The sequence below is a fragment of the Thamnophis sirtalis genome, unplaced genomic scaffold (assembly GCF_051295495.1).
Source record: "Thamnophis sirtalis isolate CommonGarterSnake01/CBP01778 unplaced genomic scaffold, rThaSir2_p1.2 scaffold_5, whole genome shotgun sequence".
In the NCBI taxonomy this organism is placed as follows: domain Eukaryota; kingdom Metazoa; phylum Chordata; class Lepidosauria; order Squamata; family Natricidae; genus Thamnophis; species Thamnophis sirtalis.
In genome coordinates this window covers 119,198,224-119,225,088 of record NW_028261385.1, presented here as the reverse complement: position 1 = coordinate 119,225,088, position 26,865 = coordinate 119,198,224, and the positions used below count along the sequence as shown (strand labels likewise).

General features: G+C 41.3%; 1 protein-coding gene across 2 annotated transcripts; it reads left to right on the top strand.

Moving 5' to 3' along the window:
• The first annotated feature begins 445 nt into the window (after nt 1-445).
• Nucleotides 446-25,405, top strand: LOC106539234 (cytochrome P450 2K4). 2 transcript variants are annotated; one of them, XM_087716763.1, is made up of 10 exons: nt 446-665; nt 3,753-3,861; nt 7,270-7,432; nt 11,800-11,949; nt 12,235-12,395; nt 12,653-12,826; nt 20,666-20,810; nt 21,809-21,993; nt 24,686-24,827; nt 25,193-25,405. In XM_087716763.1, the coding sequence occupies exons 2-10, from the start codon at nt 3,826-3,828 to the stop codon at nt 25,378-25,380; spliced, it is 1,344 nt and encodes a 447-aa protein (XP_087572889.1). In that variant the 5' UTR covers nt 446-665; nt 3,753-3,825; the 3' UTR covers nt 25,381-25,405. The 2 variants fall into 2 exon arrangements, with proteins under 2 accessions (XP_087572889.1, XP_087572888.1); XM_087716762.1 differs by lacking the exon at nt 446-665 and having other exon boundaries at nt 3,582-3,861.
• The last annotated feature ends 1,460 nt before the right edge of the window (nt 25,406-26,865 follow it).

The window sequence follows — 26,865 nt, the reverse complement described above, 5'->3', positions numbered from 1 at the left end:
ATAGCAAATGTCAAGTCCCAGGCCAAGCACACAGAGGTATACTGAGAGGCGGTTGCAAAATTAACTGATAAGTTTTGGGAAGTAAAGCAAAGGAAATGTGAGCACAAATGCATGTATGTGCATGCACACACCCCTCCACACACACACAGTAGACAAACAAGTCCCCTAAAGTTCAGCAGGCTTGCAATAATAATTCCAATTCAGAACAGGAGACACAACAGTGGAATTCCAAAAGTCCAAACATTGCAAAAGGGTAATCAGCTGGCAGATCTAGAGTAAAAGTCATGAGGTTTCAAAACAGGAATGAAGGTGCATTGATTGGATGAATGAAACCAGTCATCCACAGAGAGGTTTGAGGTTGCTGTTTCTCGATAGGCAATTATTAATTCTTCCTTCAATAGAAGAGGATCCCTGCAGAGTGACTCTGTTCTGCTCTGCTCTTCATAGGGTGAGTCCTGAAGATGAGGATAGTTCAGACTCCTCATCTTCAGGGACTCGTGGCAGCTGTGTCTGCTGCTTACCAGATAGCCCAACCTCATCTGTGTGCAACTCCTCAGGCCATGGTTTCTTCAGCAGCAACTAGAGGACCTGTCTCCTCATTGTCCCTTGTGAGTCTGAGCTTGCCATGACAGCAAGATAGGAAATAAAAGGCAATTACACTAAGGGTAAGGGATTCAAAAGATAATTTTAGGTAAATGATGCAAGTTGCTTCCAGATTTAGATTTTTCATGCAAGCATTACTCAATTCATGTCTGAATACGACATTATTCATAATTGTACCCATTATAGCTGTTTGGTTTTCAGAGAACACCCCAGTTCAGAAATGATAGTGAAGAAAATTGTCTGATAAAAGAAAAGCACAGCAGTCTCCTCCTGTCTTTTTTTGATGAAGACTTTTGGATAATCATCATAATAAAGCAACTTGTTGAGGCTACAACATAAGCCAGAAATTAGTAGTGGGGCTTTTTAGAAGGGGATGGGGAGGAGGAGAGAGAGATGTTATCATTTTGCTGAACAAACAAAAAGGCGGGACATTGACCACAACCCATGATGAATGGACCATAGGATTCCATAGATTGGTCAGCCAACCTGCTAGACAATTCAGCTCTTAGCTGCTCATGTGATTTTTATTGTGCCAGGTGCTCATATAGCTGGACTGAAACCCTGAGGTCTTAGCCCCTGATCTTCCAGTTCTAAATTCCAAGTGAATTCAAGGCTTGCTAAACCTAGAAAAGGGAATCAAAATTTTCAATTGGCTCTCAAGTGGCTATACTATTTTTTTTTAAGCTGAGACAGATGCATCAACTTTTGTACCATATCTGCTATATTTCTCTCAGTGAACATGGGCATGCCTTTTCATCCATATGAGATAATGGAAACAAATCTTGAAAACCACAGAAAACTTCAAATTATAGGAGCAGTTCAATAATGGATAAAGAGAAGTGATATGCTCCCTGGGTTGATATAGTCAAGCAAATCTTGACAGTCATGTTTTGGAATACTCTTGCCTTATGCCTTAGGTTTTGTAAAGTTATGACAATCTTCAGATTTCAATATCAGCGATACAATACTATTTTCTGATTTAAGATTCTCTTGACATTTCCAAGGAGATATTTGAGGTTGAGGTTGAGATTCATCTGAAGGGAAAAATAAGCAGTTGGTACACAAAATGATACACAAAGTGGTGATGGTGCTCCTTCTAGAGAAGGGAGACAAATGTCTTATCCAGAACAACTGAGAAGTAAAGCCATAGCCTAAAGAATTGGATGGGCAAGAAGGTGAAGCCTTGGGACAATGGACATGGCACATGCAAATTTAATTGGATCAAAATCAGTGTTAATGCATTTTCAAAAATCTTCCACAAGTTGAAGTTCAATAATTACCCAAATGAATTCCACAACATTCCCTTTAATCAGCAAATAAATATTGACAACAATCTTGGACATCTTATGGCCCAAATGACTAGGTTTGTGATGGCGAATCTATGGCACGCGTGCCACAGGTGGCACGTGGAACCATTTGTCAGGGCAAAATCAAAACTTCAGCCTTCTTTTGAGGTTGTTTTTCACCCTCCGGAGGCTTCCCTGAAGTCTCCAAAGAGCAAATAAATCGCCCTATGGACAAACTGGAAGTTCAGGAACGGATTTCCAGTTTGCTCGTAGGGCGGTTTTTTGCCCTCCAGACCCTTCAGGGAAGCCTCCTGAAGGCCCCTGAAGGCTCCGGAGGTCGAAAATTGAGCCTATGGGGAACCTGGAAATTTGGGAATGGTAACTTATGGTTTGTCTATAGGGCCAATTTTCACCATCCGGAGCCTTCAGTGAAGCCTCCTGAAGGCTCTGGAGGTCATAAATCAGCCCACAACCCATGAACAAATCAGAAGTCACCATTTTCAAACTTCCAGGTTTGGTCAGTTTTTTGCCCTCCAGAGGCTTCAGGGAAGCTCCTGAGGCCTCCAGAGGGCATCCAGGGTGGCAGGGAGGCTGTTTTCACTCTCCCCAGGCTTCTAGAAAGCCTCTGGAGCCTGGCGAAGGCAGAAAACCATGGCAAAAAAGGGGGGTCACTGATCGCGTGCATGAGCTGGGGGGGTGTCCATGCATAGCATTATGGGTGTGGCACACCGGCGCACAACCCCCCTGTGCTCTCCCCACTTTTGGCACAGCAGCCAAAAAAGGTTTGTCATCACTGGACTAGGTGAACTTTTTTATTTGGAGAAGATATCATTCATCTCAATTACAAAGTACCATATTTTTTGGAGTATAAAATGCACCTTCCCCCACTAAAAGAGGGTGAAAATTTGGGTACATCTTATACACTGAATGTAGCCACACTCACCCACCGGCCCCCACCCTTTGGCCTCTGCCTCCCAACAATTTACCTCCTTGCAGCAAATGGGGAAAATAGGGCTTGCAGAGGTGGCAATAGTCTATGGCAATCGTCTATGGCAGTGATGGCTAACCTTTTTTGGATTGCGTGCCAAAAGTGGGGGGAGCGCAGGGAGGGTCGTATACGGTCGTGGCCATGCCCACACCCATAATGTTATGCGTGTGATGCAACATCATTATTAGACTTATTTTCTAAAGACTGCTTTATTATTGTTCTAGACAACTTAACAAATTGAAGAAGCTTTAAATAGCAGAGAATAACATATACTTCCAGAAAGTCACATCAATTTTAACAGTTTCTGTACAAGTATAGTCTGAAATGTAACAGTGTCCTGTTGTCTAATTAAACCCTGACTTAATCTTGTTTGGAGTAGAGCTATTTAAATAATTGAGGGGAGTTAGTGTGACTACATTTAAGAAAACTTTCTGCCATTAATATATACTGCCATAATGTACATTTCTCCAATTCTTTGGTATTTCTATGGGTCAGGCACATATGCATAAAAAACCACCATAAACAGTGTATATTATCTGTACTGTTTTACTGTTTGTTGCAAGAGGCAAATTGCTGGGAGGTAGAGCGTCTTATACTCCAAAAAATATGGTAATTCTTTTACAAAGTAAAGAAAAACCAATTGCATCAGACAGAAAAGATAATGATTCACTGAGATAAGGAGAACATTTGCAACATTTTTAGGTATTTGTGCAGACATTATATTGGGGAGGAACTATATTTGACCAAATTGTATTGCATTTTCCATTTTAAATACTATAGAAAGTTTACTGAAAGAAAATGGATTGGACTCAATTTGTTTCTATATCAATCTTTGTTATTCTTCTGACTATATTCCTTTTGAAAATGAATTCCAGTTCCTGGAATAACAACTCCAAAAATCTTCCGCCAGCACCAAGAATTTTACCTTTGCTTGGAAATCTCCTTATTATGGATATGAAAAGACCACACAGAACAATGCTGAAGGTAATGATTGAAATAAATTAAACCAACAAGGCAAAATTGGATCAAGAGATTTTGGAGATATTCTGATTTTTTGTTATTGTTTAATAGTGATTGTAACTTGCTATAGTATGCATAGAATTACAAGATCTTGGCAAACTTATATTCATTTTGTGGACATAATCCTATCAATGAACAGATAAATTGAGAGAGGTTTTTGGTTGTTTTTTTTTAGCGGGGTGGGTGGGATTAATATCTTTTTCTAAAGTTAATGAATTGCAAGAGGTGGTAGAATAAGATGGTCTTACACAATGGTCCCTCTAATTTTTTTTCAGTGTGGGTGGAAAAGTATAGTGTTTGAGCGGCACATTTTCATTCCTGAGCACCTGAATTTTTTTCACAGATGTCACCCAAGACAACAACGAAATAGTGTTATATCAAATCAAACTAATAAAATTTTAAAACGAATAAAATTGTAAACAAATAAATTTAGAAATATTTGTTCAAAAGCAAACTCATTACAATTATCTTTTCAAATTCATTTTGGATTAAATAAAAAAAGAGCTTTGAAATGAATATATAAATGGCACTTAATAGTGGTAATATTAAAATAGTAAATGTTTGATACACTTCATTTTAATGAATTTCACTTGATACACTTCATTTTATTGTATTATATGCAATTTGCTATTTTAAATGAGTAAAATGATTAAAATCCCAATGCATAAAGTCTCATTCACATCTAACAGTTTTCTTCCATCATTAATTTGTAAACTCAAGGATTTATTGCCTGTCTGTTCAACAATGCTTGCTGATTGTTTAAAAAATTGTGGCAATTTGTTCCTCTCTATACAGGTGGTTTCAGTAACCTACTACTACTGAACTCTGGGAGACAATTCTGCATATAACTAGTGATAGTAACTAGTGACCCAAAATATCCAACAAAATTGCACAGATAAACTGACAGATAGGAAGTTTAATTAGCTTAAAAGCAAAACTATTCTCAATGACTTTGAAAATCTCAATCAGTTATCAAATATCATGTGATGTCACTTGGCCGGCGGGAGACTCAAAGATAGCTGAGATTGCAGCCAGGAGAGGTAGAACAAGGAAGGCTTTCTTTGAAAGAGAGAGATGCGCAAGGAAACAGATCCTGCTTCTTGCATTTGGATTCCGTGGCACAGTCGCTCTAGGTGGGAGTTTAGGATCACTGCCGCACCGCCCTGGTTTTGCCAATGCGAGTCTCAGGTGGGTAGCCTCGAGAGAAACGGTGGCAGTGAGCCTCCTGCCTTCACTTTCTACCTCGTTGCGGAGAGGTAGAAAGTGAAGGCAGGAGGCTCACTGCTGCCGTTTCTCTCAAGTGTGGGTTGCTCTCTGCGGAGCAACCCACGCTCGGCTTAGTTATCTCATTCTTGGTTTGTGACCAGCCCCCACCTCCTCCCCTTGTGGGCTTTCATGTGTTAATCGAGGCATGGATGATGGAGAGGAAGGGAAGCCAGCTGCTTTCACACGATACGCTTATCTCAGAGGCTGAATTAATCACGTGGGTCAGAAAGACATGGAACTTTCTTTCAGCGAGTTTCGGCCAATCACTCCCTCCCCCCACCCAACAAGACAAATTTAGCCCTCTTAAATTTGTGCGAAGGCAGCTATGGGCAATGTCCCCTCTAAATAGTTGCTCCAAGAAGCCCGAGCCACCACAAGCCCTCAACCTAGTCACTTTGCTGCCCTGCTGCACTGCACCTCAAGACACCTGTTTAGCTGGAGGGGGTTTCAATCGCGATTGTGCAGCCGCTCTGCAGGCTGCAGTCTGTGTCCGGCAAATGACACTGTGCGGCAGTTGGAAACTGTTGCGCGGTGTTTTCTTTCCAAGTGTGCGGCCGCGCGGCCGCACACCTTAGAGGGAACCGTGGTCTTACAATGTATTAAAATTTCACCTGGTTCCTACATTAGGAATACTATGATTTGGGGGCAGAGATCTTGCGAGGGAATGGGGAAGAAACACATTAAAATATATTTATGGCCATTAGAAATGAACAAGTGCAGCAACAAATAGTCAACATTCTTTTTTTTTCTATGTTGGTTATTAGCAAATGTCTTTTCCATGGCAATTTGACTAGATGGTTTCATCATGTCTGTTAAAAGTTCAGCAAACTCAGGAAGATGCAAGGTATTGAGACGTTATGGATATGGTGGAATAACAATAGCAATAGCAATAGCAGTAGACTTATATACCGCTTCATAGGCCTTTTAGCCCTCTCTAAGCGGTTTACAGAGAGTCAGCATATTGCCCCCAACAATATGGGTCCTCATTTTACCCACCTCGGAAGGATGGAAGGCTGAGTCAACCCTGAGCCGGTGAGATTTGAACCGCTGAACTGCTGATCTAGCAGTAGCCTGCAGTGCTGCATTTAACCACTGCGCTACCTTGGCTCATAATACAATAGCAGATCAATACTGATCTGCACTGCTGATCAATCCATTTGATGTTTATAAATTTAGCTACTAAATGTCTGAAATAAACACAGACTGTTTATGGTTCTTGGTTTCATCCTTGGATTGCTGATTCAGTAAAGTATCTGAATCAGGAAGATGTTGATGAAACATGAAAAAGAACATTTTCTCCTTTGATTCCACCCTTGAATTGATGTTGCCATTACAATTAAATAAATAAGCCTTCATTGGTAAGGAAGGGAATGGCTTTTTGTTCTCCCCATTATGGGTAATGTGGAAAATTTTCTTTTAGACTAAAAGTTGAAATGTTAACCACGATGACTGCTGATGCATTTGGATTTGTGTTGATATCTCCATTTCTGGAATAATGATTCTCTTACATTATTCCAGTCCCATTCTCTCCCACTACCTTATCTACCTAAAAGGAAGGTTGTTTCAAAAGCCAAATATGCTTGCTATATTGAAAACAGAAATTACTAGAATTTTAACCAATATTGATATATTGTCTCCTTTCACCTTCTTATGATTTGGGGTAGAAAACCATTAGATGAAAGCAAAAAGATACAAAATTAACTCATTTGATTTTTATTGCCCCAGTTGCAATAAATAAATAATAAATAAAAATTTCAAGTCAGTTATAGTAGTCTACAAAGGGCTAAACTGAATCCACAGCTCTCTCAAATATGTAGAGCGCTTTCCGTGTACAACAAACGATCTCTGGATGGAAAAGTTTATGAACAAAACAAAACTTTTAGTATTGAACAGGCATTTTCAAAAACATGTCACTGCTTGTCCTAGTTTCAGTTTGCAATCTTATGAATAGCAAATGCAGCACACAAGATTGCTTTCAAACATTAAAAAAGAGAACATGATTTTACTCTTATCTCTGTGAAACATGAGTGCCTCTGATGTCTGTTACTCTGCATAAAGGGTTTTCATGGTGATCTTCTATTTTTCCCTCTTTGTGTTCAATTCTAGTTGTCAAAAGTATATGGCCCAGTCTTCAGGATTCAACTGGGATTCCAGAAAATGGTGGTATTGGCTGGATACAAAACAGTGAAAGAAGCTCTTGTGAATCATGCTGATGCATTTGCAGAGAGGCCAAATGTCCAGCTTTCTGATGAAATAAATGAGGGCTTTGGTAAGCTTTTCTCATTCTATGTATCAGGCGGTATACCTTGTCAATATCTGTCCAAAGTTGTGGAACATTAAAAAAAAGTTAGTGTGGAGATGGCATAGGAGATTTCTGTTGGAGAATATATGAGACAAGATAGAAACTAAGAACCTGACTGCCTTAAGATAAGACTAAAAAGCAGAGAAAGAGAATTGAAGTCACTTCTACAAAGTTTTAACCTATACTTTTCCTGATTTCTTTCAACTACCCTTGGAAATTTGATCTCTACACTGGATGGTTGAAAAAACAGAGTTTGTAAATAAGGGAATATCTGTAATTTTCTGAGTTACAGAGAAGTTTCACATTAAACTTGCATTTCCCACACTAACTTTCCAATTCTGTACAATGAAAAACAACTGCCATAAACATTTTATTTATTTATTTATTTAAAACTTTTATATGCCGCCCAATCCCAAAGGACTCTGGGCGGCTTAAAAGCAGAATATAAAAAAAACATAAAAACAGTACAGTTTAAAACAACAATCATCCATCATAAATTCATTCTAGTCGGGGCCGGACCTCAATAGTGAGGTCAACAGCTGCAGGCCTGCTGGAACAGCCACGTTTTTACAGCTTTCCTGAAGGCCATCAGAGTGGGTATGGTCCAGATTTCCGGGGGGAGCTGGTTCCAAAGAGTCAGAGCAGCCACTGAGAAGGCTCTCCTCCGAGGGCCCGCCAGTCAACATTGTATGGCCGACGGCACCCAAAGGATGCCCAATCTATGGGATCTTACTGGTCCCTTGGAGGTATGTGTCAGCAGGCGGTCTCGAAGGTATCCTGGACCTAAGCTATGTAGGGCTTTAAAGGTGATAACCAACACCTTGAATTGAGTCTGGAGACCAATAGGCAGCCAGTGCAGCTCACGGAGGATAGGTGTAATGTGGGTGTACCTTGGCAGACCCACTATCACCCGCGTGGCCGCATTCTGAACTAACTGCAGTCTCCGAATGCTTTTCAAGGGTAGACCCATGTAGAGTGCGTTACAATAATCCAGCCTTGAGGTGACAAGGGCATGAGTGACCGTTAGAAGCACATCCCGATCCAAATAGGGCCACAATTGGTGTACCAGGCGAACTTGGGCAAAAGCCCCCCTGGTCACAGCTGACAGATGATGTTCCAGTTTCAGCTGTGAATCCAGGAGGACTCCCAAATTGCAAGCCCTCTCTGAGGGGCATAAATTTTCTCCCCCAGGGTTAAGGATGGACTGTCCAAACAGTTCTTCGGGAGCAACATCCAAAGCCACTCAGTCTTATCGGGATTGAGCACAAGTTTATTTGCCCCCATTCAGACCCTAACAGCTTCCAGACATCGGCACATCATGTCCACCGCTTCACTGAGCTGGCAAGGGGCAGAAAGATATAATTGAGTATCATCCGCATATTGATGATACTTCACCTCGTGCTGTCGCATGATCTCACCAAGCGGCTTCATGTAGATGTTAAATAGGAGGGGGGACAAGACCGAACCCTGTGGCACACCACACTCGAGGGGCCTAGGGGTCAACCTCTGCCCCCCGACCAACACCGACTGTGACCTGTAAGAGAGGTAAGAGGAGAACCACCATAATACAGTGCCTCTCACTCCCACCTCCCCCAGGCATAGCAGAAGGATACCATGGTCGATGGTATCGAAAGCCGCTGAGAGATCAAGAAGCACCAGGATAGAGGAATGTCCTCTATCCCTAGCCCACCAGAGATCATCGGTCAGGGCGACCAAAGCAGTTTGCGTGCTGTAACTGGGCCTGAAACTGGACTGACAGGAGTCTAGATAATCCGTTCCTTTCAAGGTCCATTGGAGTTGAAGTGCCACCACCTTCTCAACAACCTTCCCTAAAAAAGGAAGGTTGGAGACTGGACAATAGGTTTTCAAAACATCTGGGTCCAGGGAAGGCTTCTTGAGGAGGGGTCTCACCACTGCTTCCTTTAATGGTTGCGGGAAAAACTCCTCCTGCAAAGATCCATTGATAATCGTCTGGAGCCAGCCTCGTGTCACCTCTCTGCTGGTTGAAACCAGCCAGGAGGGGCACGGGTCCAATAAACAGGTGGAGGCACTCATCGCTCCCATGGCCTTGTCCACTTCTTCTGGGGTGACAAATTCAAACTCATCCCAAAAAGTCCGATTAAGACTGGCCCTTGGCATCTCGGCTGGCATTGCCCAAACAGAGTCCAGATCTGTCTGAATCTGAGTGATTTTATCCGACAGAAACTGAACAAACTCCTCAGCACTTCCCTGGAAGGATTCCCCCACCTCCTCACCTTTCAGGAGGGAGCGGGTCACCCTAAACAGGGTGGCTGGGCAAGATTCCGTGGACACAATAAGAGCAGAAAAATGTGCACATTTTGCCGTCCATATCGCCACTAGATAAGTGCTAATAAAGGCTCTTAGTAGTGATTGATCAGACTCCGAGTTACTAGCCCTCCAGCATTGCTCTAGGTGTCTCTTTTGGCACTTCATCTCCTGGAGTTCCTCGGTAAACCAAGGTGCCCTCCTGGAGCCGCTGCCGCGGAAAGGCCTCAAGGGTGCAATCCCATCCAATGCTCCAGCTGCCGCACTATTCCAGGCAGTGACCAAAGACTCGGCTGGATTGCGGACAAGGGAGTCACGTATCTCTCCAAGCTCTCTCTGAAACCCCTCAGGGTCCATCAGGCCCCGCCTCCCTGCAGTGGGGGGGTAGTGTCCTGAAGTCAAGCCTCAGCAAGGAGTGATCTGACCATGACAAGGGCAAGGTCTCTATTCCCCTTAAATCAAGATCACATCTCCACTCCCCCGAGAGAAATACAAGGTCAAGCATGTGTCCCGCCCTATGAGTCGAACCCTAAATACCTGGGTCAGGTCCATGGTTGTCATGGAAGCCATGAACTCTTGTGCGCATCTGAGCATTCACCGAGAGACGGCAGATTAAAGTTCACCAATACCATAAGTCTGGGGAACTCCACCCCCAACCTGGCTACTGCATCTTGTAGCACAGGCAGGGCTGTCATGACGCAGCTGGGAGGCAGGTACATCAGCAGCAAGCCCAATTGAACCCTTAGGTCCAACTTCAAGAGGAGAGACTCACACCCCACAATCTCTGGGGCAAGGATCCTGCGAGGAACTAATGACATTCATACGATAACTGCCACTTCCCCACCCCTTCCTGGTGTCGTGGTTGGTGGAGCACCTGAAACCCATCTGGGCACATTTCTGAGAGGGCCCAGCCAGGTTTTGGTTATACATGCCAGGTCTGCCTCCTCGTCCAATATTAATTCTTGGACGAGGGGAGCTTTGTTCACAACCAACCTGGCATTTAGCAACAACAACCTGAGACCGGGGCCCGGTATTCTTCTGACACCAGATTCTTGTGTTGAGCCTGCGGGGCCAGAACAAGCAATCGCTGTAATGTAGCGAGTCCTTGTTCTCCAATAATGGCTAGCCCTACAGTTCCCACCATATCTGCCCCTCCCAGTCATGACCGGGATGCTCCAACTTTCCCTTATCCCCGTAGACCACTCCCTCTCCCCCACGGCCCCCCTTCTTCCTGGCAGGTCATATATTCCATTCATACCAGGCCGGGATGTTTGTCTGGGCCCCTTCCATTTCTGCTTCTGCATTCAGCGGAGGGGACTCCAGGCCACATCCCCGGTCCTACCATACTTACCAATTAAACACTCTCTTCAAACACACTCCACACTAATTACTCAAATACAATGCAATAAATTAAAAGTGGGCACATTTTCTCTCAACATTCATACTATTTTGTTATAGCAGATTTGCTATAACATTCTCTTCATTATAATGGCATAGTACAAATGTTTTGTGGCCTGCCAGTGGCCAGTGGAGCTGGCAGCAGAATCAGACAGTAAGGAGGTTGGGAAGGAACATGGGCCAGACTTGGGGGCTGAGGAAAGCTCAGAAGAGGGCTCGGCATTGGTGGCAGAGAGGGAGCTAGACAGCAGTGAGGTAGAGGAACAGCTGGAGCCTGTTCCCAAAGCTGCCAGAAGACAAGAACAACTAAGAAAGTAGGGTCGACTTGGGAGTAAAGCTACACCTAGGAGGTGATTGGCCCCTCCAATAGGAAACAAAAGTGGAGCGAATGGGGAATGGGCTTTTGCAGGAAACAACTCATTCCTTCAGTCGTTTCAAAAGTGGAAAGTTTTGTTTGTGACTATAAGACATTATGTGCTAAGTGTTGCCTTTGCCCTGCATTTGGAAACTAGTTATCTGGCAGCTTGCCAAGCAAGATAAGGTTCTTGTTGATAAATATTCCTCTGAAAGACTGTTTGCCAAGCCTTGTTCACTGTGAATAAAATGGGTCAGAACAAAATATGTCTTTTAGTCTTGGACTTTCTCTTTAGGTATTCTTTTTTCTCATGGGGAGAATTGGAAAGTGATGCGCCGCTTTACCATATCTGCACTACGGGACTATGGAATGGGCAAGAGGACTATAGAGGATAAAATAATTGAAGAGTGCAGGCTCCTGACAAAGGCATTTGAATCTTATGAAGGTGAGTTGATGTTTCCTTCTGGAGCTAAACTTTCACAGATTTATTGCAGAAAAGTTAGCAGTCTACCTCTACAGCTGTCAAGTTCCTCAAACACTCAAATCCTATTTAATATTCTTTTGCCCAATATCTCCATGTTCTCCAGCACTGGCTATCAGTTTCCTAAAGAAATGTACTGTGCCTAAGGTGGGAATACTTTGCCATTGAACAGTCTTTTAAATCTGATGTTCTTTCATATCTGTAAATTAATTTTAATAAATTCATTTAATTTTAATATTTGCTATATAGGACAACCATTTGAGAATACAGCACTTATGAATTCCGCTGTTGGCAATATCATTGTTTCTATTATACTTGGCAAGCGATATGAGTATGAAGACCCCACATTTCAAAGACTACTAAAGTTAATCAATGAAAATGTCCGGCTTGCAGGAAGCCCTCCTGTTTTGGTAAATTATTTTTTTCAATTTTAAAAGGACTTCATTGTGTATTCACTATGTTATCCTTAATGTAGTGTGGGATTTATAATAAACATTCCATATGTTTTAAGGTTCACTATGACAGAAAAGCCCTTATATCTTACATATTGTATGCAACCATTTCCCACCATGAAATATGAATAGTTTTAATAAAAATGTCCACATTGCCCACATGAAAACTATTCAGGTTTCTTTGTGACTCTTTTTATCCTTTTTGTGTTTTTCAGTTCTACAATATGTTCCCCCTGTTTGGCTTTCTTTTTGGTGCTCGTAACGTAATTCTGAATAATAGAAAGGAATTGTTTGGTTTCATAAAGACCACTTTCATAGAACACCTCAAAGCTCTGGATGAAAATGACCAGAGGAGCTTTATTGATTCATTTCTTGTCCAACAGGCAGAGGTAAGGAAGTGTTTTATTCCAGGAATTCCAAGTAAAGGCTCCTTGGTAATCTCTGAGCTTGGTGGTTTTCTTGCACATGTTTCATCACCCAAACTCGGTAACTAGATAACTAGCACTGATTATTTTACCTAATAATGAAACTTCTGCAAGGAAAACAACCAAGGTCAAAGTGCACCAAGGACCCCTCATTTCAACCTTGAGCTACAGATATTCTTCTTTATTGTTAATTCCAAATGATATTTTCATAGCATATTCATACCTTTAAAGCAGGAAATAAAAACTCATTTTTAACTGACAATTGAAACTTCTAAACTGAAAACTAAGGGAGTTTCCTTTAAAAAATGTCCCAAATAGTACATTTTGAGGGTTATATTAAAGTGCTATATGTAGTATAAATAATATGTTGCAAAGCACTTCTTTAAAGTATTAATTTCCTCAATTTAAACGAAGCCCATCTAAACAAATCTGCTGCTGCTTCTCCTCCTCTCCTCCTCCTCCTCTTACTACTATTCAGGGGTCAGTGGTGGGTTTCAAAATTTTTTAGAACCTATTCTGTAGATGTGGCCTGTTTTGTGGGAGTGGCTCGGTACTCATGTGACCGGGTGGGAGTGGCTCAGCGGTCATGTAATCGGGTGGGAACGGCCAACTTGGAAAATGTGGTGAAACTCACTTAATGACGCTCTTGCTTAGTAACCAAAATTTGGGGTCATAAGTTCTTTCTTTCTTTTCGCTGGCTCTGAGCCTGCAGGTGCCCAGGGATGGGGGGGGGGATGTTGCCCATCTGCCCCCTCCCAAAGCAACCTCACAGGTTTTCAAAATCATATGGAGAGGTGTTTTTTTTAAAAAGAAAACCCTGAAAAGCCGCACAATCTGGAGAGACAGTCAGTCGGTATTTTTTTGGGGGGGGGGAATCCCCAGAACCAGGTTGCCCAGCACCCTGAAGAGGTCCATGCAGGGCTCTGGCGGCTGCAAAGTGTGGCATGAGGGGCAGAAGTCCCCAAGTCAGTGGGGCAATGCAGCTCCAGCAGTAGCAGCGCAGCTTCTTGCAGGAGCACGCCGCCTGGATCAACCTACCTTATGGCAGCCTCTACAGCCTGCTCTGCATGGAGTCGAGTTGGCGGCAGGCAGCCCTCACTAGGATTTCCACCTTCTTCCACCCAGCTCTCTGCCTCATCCTTTGCTTAAGCTCCCCACTGGGTTCGGGGGGCTTTTTCTCCTCGTGCCAAGCTTTGCAAGCATGGTGCAGACAAGCGGGGGAGGGGGAGAGAGAGAGATCAAGTGGTGACTGGGGGGGGGAAAGGGGGAGTGAGCAGGGGGGGCAGGCCATGGGAGGGAGCGTTCTGGTACCGGGCCTCCGGAAGAAGGGGTACGGGAAAATATGCTAAATTTTACCATCTGGTACAGCCGTACCGGTCCATACCGGCTGAAACCCACCCCTGAAATATACAGACATTTAACTGTACATAGGGCTGCAACTTCATGACTGAAACTGGAAATTACGCATTAATTTTATTAAGTCAACGATAGTTTTCAGAACAGTTTACAAAGTTTGCAAAGCAATTCTAAATAACGAAAAAGAGAGAAAAAAAGCCTAAATGATATCAAACACTTTAACATTAGATTAATGCCCGAATATTTATTATGGCCATGCCATGGAGATTTTTGCCCCTACATTACACTTTCTGACTTAAATCATTCCCATCTTATTTTGGATACAAAGTATGATGCATATTATTATAAGTACACAATGCATGATCCAATTATAAAAATACAATTTTTCATCCTGGGCTTCAGAGTCATTTTAATATTTTCAGATGTTCTGAAGGGGTACCCTAAAAATTATTTCCTTTTCCTTCTTCTATGCTGGTTTTAAATATAGACAGTCCATGACTTTTGAACAATTGAGCCCATAATTTCCACTTCTAAGCAAGACGGTAGTTGAGTTATGCCTCATTTTACAACCTTTTTGCCACCGTTGTTAAGCAAATCACTGAAGTTAAGTGTATCACATGGTGGTTAACTGAATCCAGCTTCCCCATTGATTTTGCTTGTCAGAAGCCAGACGGTAAGGTAACCAATAGTGATCACATGTTCATAAATACATGCCAGTTGCCAAGTGTTTAAATTTTGATTACTTGTCCATGGGATGATACAATAGTAATAAGAGTGAATATGGGTCAAAAGTGCCATTGTAACTTCAAACAGTCACTAAATGAATGGTTGTAAGATGAGGACTATTTGTAAAAATTATTTTCAAAGGTTCTTAAGTTGTAGGTGGGTTATATTGTTTGCAGGATTCTAGCTCCAGAACATGTATAAAACCACCATTCCTTAGTTGAACCAGGGTGCTGCAGAGTTTAGGATGGGAAGGTTTCATTTTCAGCTATGGAAAGAAACTTGTTGTTATTCTAAATTACAACAGAGTTGCACAAATTTGTCTTGAGCAGAAATGTTGACAAGACCCACCCTGTTTCTTTTTTCAGAAGAAAGATGGGATTACTGATAGACTTTGTTTAACAACCATTGGGACGAAGCTATTCTGTCACTAAGTGACACAGTCACTGAGACATTATGTTTTTGTGATGGTCACTTTTGTCGCCATCTTTATGCAAGTTATCATGGATCATTAAGTGAGATGTCACATTATTGTGACTTGTGAATTTACTGCCAGCTTCTTCATTGACTCAGCGTGTTAGAAGCCCATTATGAAGTAGGCAAATGGAAATCATGTGACTGTATTGCGGTGGTGGGTTTCAATTTTTTTTAGAATCTCTTCTGTAGGTGTGGCCTGCTTTGTGGGAGTGGCTTGCTAGCCATGTGACTGGGTGGGAGTGGCTTGCTGGCCATGTGACTGGGTGGGAGTGGCTTGCTGGCCATGTGATTGTGTGGGAGTGTCCAAGACAATGTCACTGAATTCTTTGCCCCAATGGATGATCTACAAAAGATATAAAAATGGAAATTTATTATTTTGTGCACTTACTACTTAAATAAGTTTAAAATAAGTACACAAAACAATAAAAGCGCTACATATAGAAGGAAGATGACTGTCCTTGCCAGTCTTCAATATCACTGACTCCAATGAATGGCCTGCACAAAGAAGAGACACAGAAATGAACTCTTTCATTGCATGCACTGAATTAGGATGAAACAAGCACAGAAAACAATAAATACAGCTACTTACAGAAGGAAGTTGACTGTCCTTGCCAGTCTTCTACATCACTGATCACACTTGCTTTAATGAATGGCCTGCACAAAGAGACACAGAAAGGAAGACTTTAATTACATGCACTACTATATTAAGGATGCAACCAGCACACAAAGCAATAAAACTGCTATTTACAGAAGGAAGATAATTGCCTTGGCAGTCTTCTGCACCACCACCTCACCACCTTCCTCCAATAACCTGCACAAGGAAGAGACACAGAAAGGAACACTTTAATTGCATGCACTACTACATTAAGGATGTAACCAGCACACAAAGCAATAAAACTGCTACTTACAGAGGGAAGATGATCGCCTTGGTGGTCTTCTGCACCACCACCTCACCACCTTGCTCCAATAACCTGCACAAAGAAGAGACACAGAAAGGAAAACTTTAATTGTATGCACTTACACCTTACATAAGAATAACACAATGAAAGAGATTACTTGTGTTATTGGTTTTCTGGTTGAAGGTATTTCCAGATTGTTCTTCGGCTTCCAGACTCTTCAGTTGCACCTTTCTTGGTCTTTACTCATGGATTGTCAGCCATGTGATGGTGCGCTCTGAGCCACTTTTTCACTGCAGGAATTGGGTCCCATCTCTCAACAGGCATGCCAACAACACTTATCATCATCAGATTACTTACATTTGGAACAATTAGCTCTGAACATATGAGGTTCATTTTTGAGAACCCTCTTTCCACCTCTGCTGAACTAACAGCAATTGTGCTGACAATATCTCTAGCTTTTCTGATACCATCAGCAATTTTGTACTTGTTTGGATTTTTGAGCACATTTTCCCAAAAATTTCTGTAGTCATTCAAATCAATTTTGTAATTAAAAATTTCATCAAATTCAACCAATGCTGCCTCTGCTTCTGACCATTGAACGACTACATCTTCAATGATCTGGCTCCAAATATGTGATAAAAGTGTAACTTGTTTGTGGCTGGCAATTGGCTATCTGTTTTTAGATGGTCGCAATCCATCAGCCTTTTCTTCAAATTGGTGATGATGCTTGACAGAAGGTTTTCATGAGGAAGGGCAACAAATCATTGATTTGGAGCTAATTTTATGTTTTTGAAGGCTTGCGTAGTTAGCATTGCATCAATGTTTTTTTTCATAGGTGCCCTTCCCCTGTCTAAGCACTTCAAATGCTTTAATTGTTTGCAATACTAATTTTCTGGCCTTGATGATATCTGTGCTTCTCCCCTGCAGGGCATTTGACAGAAGAGAAATCTATATTTAGAATATCAATCATAAGGGCCAAATCCTTCAAAAAAAAAAGATTTTCAAAACAGGAAGCCATGCCTGGGAATCTTTCATTGCCCAGAAAAAAACTGATGTAGCATTGGATAAGCATGCCACACACCTATGGTTGCCCTTAAACTACAGGCAGCACATCTTAGTCCCAAAACTCTGCCAATCTTCACAATTTCAATGCCCAATTGTTCAGAGATTTGGAAAAGGTCATTCTGGCTCTTGAAGGATTTCTGGAAAGTGGTGTGTATTTTATCAAGGAAGATCTTGAAGTGGTTGAGTTGTTTTATTTTTTTATTGCATCATCCAGCACAAGTTGGATGTGATGGTTCAAGCAGTGCCAGATTATGATGTTTGGGAAGTCTTGAGCTATTCTGGTGCTGACTCCAGATTTTCTCCCAAGCATAATGTTGGCACCATTGGAGCAGAAAGCTATTAAATTCTTTTGCAGATATTCGGTGGTAAACCCAACTTTATGCAAGCTTCACATCGCTGCAGAACATATGGTCTCTGCATCTTGTTTCTCTAATTCCAACAGCTCAATGAAAATGGTTGCTGGTCATTCTGGATCCTCAACTCTAACAAAAACTATCATAAATACTTTCATTGAAAGCATTGAGGCTTCATTGATTATTAGGCACACCTTTAGATTCTTTGCAATAATCCTGAAAACACAGTGGTTTTAATTTCGTTTGCAATGAATTCAACTATTTTCATCACGGATCTCCATGAATGCAAGCCAACTCCCACATCTACGCCAACTGTAGTTAGTGCATTTCGATGTCTGAGAATGGATTGCATCTTTGTGCCAGATCGTAAACAATAAAAAATATTTTGGAAGTACTGGATAAATGTTTGTCAGTTAACTTATCTATGGATTTGGTTAAAGCATCCTGCTCCTGTTGTTTACTGTTCTTTCTACAAATAAGGTGTGCTTTTGATTGAAAATGTTCCTTTAATTTTTTTCTGAGCAATACTTTTACATGTATTGTGTATAGAATATTTTTAAATGGTTTTTTTAATGTATTATTGATAGAATATTTTAAATGTATTTTTAATTTATTGTTGATATAATTTTTAAATGGTCTTTTTAAATTTTAAAAAGACCATTTGAAAAATATTCTACAAATAATAAATAAAAGAATCATTTAAAAATATTCTATACACAATACATTTAAAAAGACCATTTGAAAAAATATTATATCAACAATAAATTTAAAAAACCATTTAAAAATATTCTATACACAATACATTTAAAAAGACCATTTGAGAAAATATTCTATCAACAATAAATTAAAAAAACATTTAAAAATATTCTATATACAATACTTTTAAATGCGGGCCTGCGGTCTAAGCGAGCTCAGGGATCTGCTGGAACAAAGGCCCCTAAGGATCCCCAATCTCACTCAGAGCACAGGGATGCGGCAGGCTGCACCAGCTGGCTTCCCCTTGCCACTGCCTATCCCCCACCTCCTTTTGGCCACGAGATGTACACGAGCGTGCGGCTTTCGCGAAGGAAGGCCTTCCTTCGCGAAGGTCCCAGGCTGGCGTATTGTAGGCTGCTGCTGCCACCCACCCCCACCCCACACTTCCTTTCAGCCATGCGGTGTATGCTCACCCACGGCTTCCGCGAAGGAAAGCATTTCTTTGTGAAGGCCCCAGGCTTGCAAACCGTAGGCTCCGTCACCATCGCGCCGCCCCTCGCGCTTAGTTGCTTACCTGAGGGAGGCAGAAATAGCAGCAGGGAAGCCAAAATGAAGTGAAGGAGGACCCGATCAGCAAGTGATGATGCAACAGCCAAACAGGAAAAGAGGTAAGTGGGCCGTTCATGCCGCAGTTTTAATTGGGTTCTTAGAGGCAGGTGGGGCGATTGGTGAGCCAGCCAATCAATGAGCATGGCGGGCGGGGCAAGCATGGTGCGGACAGACGGGGGGAGTGTGAGCGAGTGGCGACCAGACGGGTGGGGGGGTGAGCGAGAGGGCCGGGGCAGGCGTTCCGGTACTGTCCCACCACAGGAACAGTTTCTAAAAGACATGGTAAATTTTAGGAACCCCTTCTGCTGAACCGGTTAGAACCGGGAGCAAGCCATCCCTGTCAGAGGTGGGTTCTGACTGCTGCTACTGTCAGTTCACTGAGGGATGTGCTGTGCACGCACATGTGTGCGCAGCGCACATGCGCAGTACTAAAAATGCTTCTGTGCATGCACAGAAGCAAAAAGCAAGATGTTGCTGCCAAGAGAACTGGTTCAGGGGTATGGCAGGCCAAGTTACTACCTACTCAGCTAAACCAGGATGAACCGGTAGGAACCCACCTCTGCTGCTACTACAACTACTACAATAATAATATATTTAAATTTGGCACAATCATATGAGTTGTGCTGTCTGTTGCTATACCTGGATTGAGATACAATGAAAATTATATCTGTTTTAAAAATAATTACCTCTCAAATCATGCCTTTTTTTCAACACATATTTTGGAAAGCATAAGTAGTTGTAATGATCTTAGTTAATGAAAGACCTATTTAGGCACAAATACAATGCCGGGCAATTATGAAATAATGATTTTTGATCATGTAGAAACTCAATTTGGGGGGGGGAGTCTTTTGTAAACATTGTTGAACATTTGGCTTGTTTTTCATGTTTGAAGTATGGTGGAGAATTCTCCCCCTCCCCCCAAAAAATGCTTACCAGAGATATTTCCCTCTCTGGGAGTATTACATTTATTTACTTACTGAGTTTCTGAGGCTTCAAAACATAGGGAAAGGAAGGAAGGAGATATCTTCCTTGGCTTCTCTGATGAAACATGCTTCCTTTAGCTCTTACTGGGGGTGTCAGCATCAGTAATTATTCTGTCAATTGACTGGAAGTGTTTCCATCCTAGAACCTTGCCATTCTAATATTTCCAGTTCTTAGAAATGAGGTGGATGCTGGTTGCTTGTCCTCTTTGCTGATTTATTTTGAGATAACTGGACTTAAAGCAAAAACTCACTGATTCATCTTTGTAAGCTAGTCTTGAGATTTTCAGGAAAAACAATGAAGAAAATGAAGATTCTTCCTTGGGGATTGTAATAGAAGATCTTCAAGGTCCTTCCCAATCCTATGATTTTATGAAAATATGAATTTCTAGAAGACTTTTTATAGAATTTCATGCTAATTATTTCCATTTCTATGAATTTCTTAATCATAAATCATAGGGAACTCAGTACTTTATGGTATTTAGAACTACAATTCTCACAATCCCTTTTATTAATTTAGAAAGGTGGGGACTGAAATCCAAAATTCTGGGAGATGCTCCTATTGTTCAGTGTTCTCCAGCTTTCTGCAGTTTAGTTGATGCGAGTGTATCGAATATGCTTAGATAGACTATTTATATATTACAGGAGAAGAAAAACAAAGCAGAAAGATATTTTCATAATGAAAACCTAATTGCTGTTGTGAATAACCTATTTGCTGCTGGGATGGACACGACTTCAACCACATTACGCTGGGCCATAATACTAATGATGAAATATCCTGACATTCAGAGTAAGCACTTTTCATTTGGTTGGATTTCAATATTCAAATATTTTGTTAAATTAAAGTATAATGCAATGAAACATGTGATCTACAAAAGTAAAATTACATAACTGACCATTGTTGTCAAACAAGGAGTAATGTGTTGAATGGGGTGAAATCCCCCCTTGTCTATATCCTTTGTTACCTGCAACATTCATTTAGCTAGGCCATTGAGATAGAACCTATGACAATACATGTCAAAGGTGATATGCCATGATGTTTTGGATGACATACCAACGTTTACCAACACCTGAGAACTATTATTCAAAGCATGTCCCATTATTACAGAAGTTTTAGAGGCTGTGGAGACATGTGAAAATAAGGACCTGCTCTTGCATGGCCTCCAGAGCCTCTGAAATCATGTGAGAACAGGGCATGCTTTTGTGTGATTTGGGGAGTCTGAAGAAGAGCTACTTCAAGAATAAAGGACTCATGGAACTCAAGCTGCCCTGGGTAGGCCATAGGAGCCTGTCAAGAGAAGAAGAAAAACCCAACCATATGAAGGTAAATTCCACACAGCAAATCCTGAGGTGCTAGGCCACAAGGACAATTGTGCCATTCCCCAATCCCCATGAACCTTAGAGAACAGCATGAAGTGGCCTGTTCAAGTATCAACAACATTGTATTACCATAATATACTCATACCAGCAAAAATAAACTTTGACCAACACTTGAAGAAAAAAACAATTCTGACAATATCGGATTTTAAATTTGGAGAATATGCAGCAATGGCAAAATTAACAGCATATATACACAACAGAATTTTAACCAAATTCAAGCAAAAATGTTTCCCTTATATTCTAATATAATATGCAGCATGGCCATTTTTTTTAAAAAAAATAATCTTGGTTTATGGCATCACATTTTTTGAACTTTTCATGATACTTATCTTTCACAGTTAAATGTACCCAGGGCTTAATGCAAAATTAAATATTAACAAACATCTTATAATTGTTTTATTTTCCTAGGTAAGGTCTATGAAGAAATTTCAAGAATCATTGGGTCTGCTCAGCCAAGGATTGAACATCGAGCAAAGATGCCTTATACTGATGCAGTTATCCATGAAACTCAAAGATTTGCTGATATTCTTCCAGCAAATGTAGCACGAGCAACTACAGTGGATATAACTTTCAAAGGCTTTTTCATTCCAAAGGTGATTAGCCTCATATAAGTGCTTTGTTCATTCAGTGATGGTTTGTGAATCTCCTCTTAATTATTATCTCCAAACAGATCATCCTTGATATGTTTGATATATATATATATATATATATTTATGCTGATAAATAAATAAAGGGAGACTAGTATAGATCTATTTCAAGCTATTTAGCTCTCATCAGCTAGCCATACCCTTGTTGGGAATCGAACCTGTGCTCTATTGCCTCTTAGGCAGATGTGTTAACCATTGAGCTACAGAGCTCGACTCCTTATCAGCCAGGCCAGGGTGAAAGGTATATATTTAAAGTCACAACCCCTGGTGTGCCCAAATATGGGAGGAAGGTCACACTTCCACTCTCTGTCCTTCAGCTCGTCACAAGAGACCATCCAGACAGAAACCCAATATTTTTTACTGTTGCCTTTTTGTTACATTTGTTATATTTATGCTGATAAATAAATAAAGGGAGACTAGTATAGATCTATTTCAAGCTATTTAGCTCTCATCAGCTAGCCATACCCTTGTTGGGAATCGAACCTGTGCTACTATATATATATATATATCATAAAAATTATCAGTGTTCAACATTTTTAGATGTATGAAATTTAAATCACAGTATAATTTTTAACTTTTAAATAGGAAGGTAAAGCTGATACAAACTAGTACACAATGACAAAGTAAAAAGAAAAGAAGAAAATCACACAAAAAGCAAAAAGTGCAAGAAGAGCGGCGGAGTTAAAGAAGTGGCTTCTAATATTCTTCATAGCAGTTATAAGTACAAACAGTGGCGGATCATTGGTGCCTCAAGTATAAGGTGACCAGACATCCCACTTTTGGCTGGACAGACCTGCTTTTGAACAATTTGTCCCACGTCTCGCGTCATTTTTAAAAAGTCCCGATTTTTTTTTCACAACACATCCCAGAATCACATTTCACAGAAGAGAATTGTATAGAACGCGCACAAATAAAAAGGATGCCGGGATTTTCCCACCCAGCAGCAGATCCTGTGATTGTCATAGAAGTGTGGCGAGGAAATCAATTGGCCTGCAAGGAAGCTGCGGCAGCCATTGGCCAATGTGCTCGGGAGAGATCGTTCCCTGGAACTTCCCCGCTTTTCTAACTTCCCATCGGGGTCCCTTTCTATGTCACATCCGCTGTTGCTTTTGCTTTGGGCTGCCGCAGCCGCTGCTAATTCCCAGCCTTTGTGGCAATGGGAAGCGATGGCTCACTTGCAGCCAAAGGCGGAAGAAGCCCGGCAACAGCAGTGCGGAAACTCCTGGAGCGGCTTTTGGGCCCGAGGGCAGCTTCTGCCTTCATGGTATTCATAAACTGGTCTTTGGCTGGGCCTGGCGGTCTGGACACATACCGGCTGAGCTTGAATAGGCCAAACACAATAAACGTCTCTGGCTCCAGTGGAGTGTCTGCCTCCTCGGGGATCTACCATTACTTGAAGGACTTCTGTGGCTGCCATGTGTCCTGGTCTGGGGCACAGCTCTGACTGCCACAGAGTTTGCCCCCTGTCTCCGCAGAGATTATCGTCACCAGCCCTATCAGATGATTCAACCTCGGAGGAGAAGGGAGGCAAAGGGTCCCCCTAACCTCTGTATGCGAAGCAGGAGCATATCCTGCTTCGCCTTGAAAATATGGGAAGGCATCTTTAAAGGCAGCCCCGGAGAATCCGCTTCAGATAAATTTAGCAGTCTGCCAATTGACCGAAACTTTTGAGCCTTAATCCTTAGGTGCTGAAATGAAATTCGCAGAATGTTTGACATAAAAGCTGTATCTGGGACTTATTGAAAACTCCCGATTGTCCAATAGTTGCTTAAGGCAAACTGGTTCCCTTCAAGTCCTCGACTTATAAGTTTAGGTTTAGGGACTGAAGTTACAACAACAACTGGAAAAAATTGACGCAATGACTTTTTCCACACTTAGGATTGCCCCATGATCACGGTATTTAGACTTTGCTTTGCAACTGGCATGTATTGTTGACTGTTGCAGTGTCCCAAAGTTAGGGACCCATCTTTTGCGACTTGATAAGTAAAATCAGTGGGGTAGGTAGAGTCACTTAACAATATTGTTACTAACTTAATAACTCTAGTGAGTCACTTAACCGTGGCAAGAAAGATCGTAAAATGGGGCAAAACACACTTAACAACTGTCTTGCTTAGCAACAGAAATTTTGGGCTCAATTGTCATAAGTTGAGGACTACCTATAGTATTGAAAGCAATACTGCAAACTGACAGCAAACAGTGCTCCTTACTAGCATTGATGATGTTACCTTGTTACCTTGTCTGCAAAAAATAAACCAAGCTCAGAGAGTACCAAGGACCCCTCACTATTGTAAGTCCATGATTCAACCCATAATCACCCCCAATAAATTAAATTACTGCAGTTTTTTTTAGAGAGGAGCAGCTCTTCTAGAGCACACAGTGATGATCTCCCAATTTCTCCTTCCTCCAAAGAAATTTTCTGTTAGTCAAACCTGACTCCTAGCTAGCAGGTCCACTGTTGTGCTGTCTCTGCAAAGCTATTCATAGAGATATTTAACTGGTCATAATAATTCACTTGGAAGGTGTTCCATTCTCATCACATTGGGAAATTCATGAATTTGGAATGGCTTTTAAAGTTTCCATATGAATGAGTAAACCAAAGAGGAGTGCTAATTGTTTAATAATTTATTAATACCTGCAGGGCACTCACATCGTTCCCTTGCTGACGTCTGTGCTCCATGATGAATCCCAGTGGGAGAAACCTTATGAATTCTATCCTGAGCATTTTCTTGACTCTGAAGGAAAATTTGTGAAGAGGGATGCATTCATGCCCTTCTCTGCAGGTAACATCTTACGTCATATGTGTATATAGTAAATGAGAGTTTTAATAACAGATTCTTCCTTTTACAACATAATTGGTAAAGAAATCACCAGAATAATCCACTCAACATTCTAAAAATGGCAAAAACTATAATAAGATGTTCAAGCTATTTTCAGGGATTCAGGGTAGAAGAAATGTACTGGAGGTTCCTTTTTTTAAAAAAACTACATTATTCCTACATGATTAATCTTTATGGTAGAATTTTGGATTAGTTCATTTCCATGCATGTGATTTGCCATCTCTGAGCCACCATTTCATGGCAAGAACTGCAAAATGTTATTGAAGAACCACTGAAACCAGTTTCCCTGTCTTTGTTCATTGTTACAGGTCGGAGAATCTGCTTAGGTGAGACCCTTGCCAAAATGGAGCTCTTTCTGTTCTTTACCAGTCTCCTGCAGAGATTCACTCTCCAGCCACCCCCTGGAATATCAAAAGAAGATCTGGACTTGACACCAGCAATTGGGTTTACAGCTCCTCCTATTCCTTATAAGTTGTGTGCTCTGCCTCGTCCATAACATGAATCATAATTTAGTTTCTAGATTCCTCCACTTCCTTGTGTGTATTTGTGATGTTTTTCAATCTTCTCTCCTAACCAAGTTCATAGTGGAAATATTTTAAAGCTTACATGCTGCTTTGCAAAGCACAATAAAAAGTGGAATTGAGAAAAAAGCTAGTTTGAAAATGGATTTCAGTTCTTGCGACATTCCCCGCTAATAATAACAGTAGAAGAACAACATGAGTCAGTAGAAACATCAGAAGCTTTGTGATTGGTGGCCCAATGGAAAACACAGTTGCTTGTCAAAGATCATAGATTGGGAGAGGTTAATATCCAGATAGAAGTTTTTCAAGGAGACTCGTCATCACTGCTATTGTTTGTTATTGCACTAATTCCTCTGTCAACACCACTGAATAACTCAAGCCATGACTATCAAACATGCAAAACATCTGCTAGAATATCCCGCCTCCTTTACAAGGAATTTATCTTTGGTGCCTATGTTCTCAGTGTACATAAAAAGACAAGATACATTCATCATGAATCATAAGGTACTGCACTTAATGATAGTCATGGGGTATAAATCAGCAATCAGGAAACAATCAATATCAATACAAATCGTAAGGATACAAGCAACAAAGTTACAGTCCTGCAGTCATACGTGGGGGGAGATGGGTGATAGGAACGATGAGAAGACTAATAGTAATAGTAATGCAGCCTTAGTGAATAGTTTGACAGTGGTGAGGGAATTATTTGTTTAGCAGAGTGATGGCATTCTGGGAAAAACTGTTCTTGTGTCTAGTTGTCTTGGTGTGCAGTGCTCTATAGCATCGTTTTGAGGGTAGGAGTATAATAAATCCAAGAGGACCTCAAGTTGCATCATGTGCACCATGTGCACCCAGGGCTGGAGCCACCCTGGAGGTATTGGATGACCTCATTCTACAAACAGGCAACCACGTATTGCTGGGATTTAATTTCATGCCTAACAGTCATGTTAGATGCTAACAGTCTCCAAATACTGGGTGAAGGCATCAAAGACATCTCTTGAATATCAACTAGATGATAATCATTTACTCTAAACATATAGAAGATCTATTCCAGCAATTTCATCCAAACATGTTAATTAGTAGAGGGGAAAGATCCATATTGTCTGCACCTTCACAATCAACTGGAACTCCCCACTAAGGTAAGAGTGGAATCACTGGAAAATTACACTGTAACAATTTTAAGTTATTGTACCAGCCATAGTATAATGTAACCGTTACTCCAATCCAACCCACCATTTATGATGATACACAATGCATCATTACTACTTTGTTGCACTTATGGGCAAATGCCAAGAAAGCTGCCCATAGAAATGTGGCCTTTAAAAAAAAATTGTGCAGCAGCTCTCACCTACATCTTTTTTACATAGGGTTAAGGTTACATAACCCTCCTTAATTAATCCTTAAGGAGGGTTAAGGTTACATAACCCTCCAAATTAAAGTGTCCCAAGCCAAGAGGAAAT

Excerpts from the sequence above, each read along its gene's own strand:
- LOC106539234 (XM_087716762.1), top strand. The coding sequence starts at position 3,676 with ATGGATTGGACTCAATTTGTTTCTATATCAATCTTTGTTATTCTTCTG. Across the intron at positions 7,433-11,799 it reads TGAAATAAATGAGGGCTTTG|GTATTCTTTTTTCTCATGGG; the intron begins GTAAGCTTTTCT and ends CTTTCTCTTTAG. Across the intron at positions 12,396-12,652 it reads CAGGAAGCCCTCCTGTTTTG|TTCTACAATATGTTCCCCCT; the intron begins GTAAATTATTTT and ends TGTGTTTTTCAG.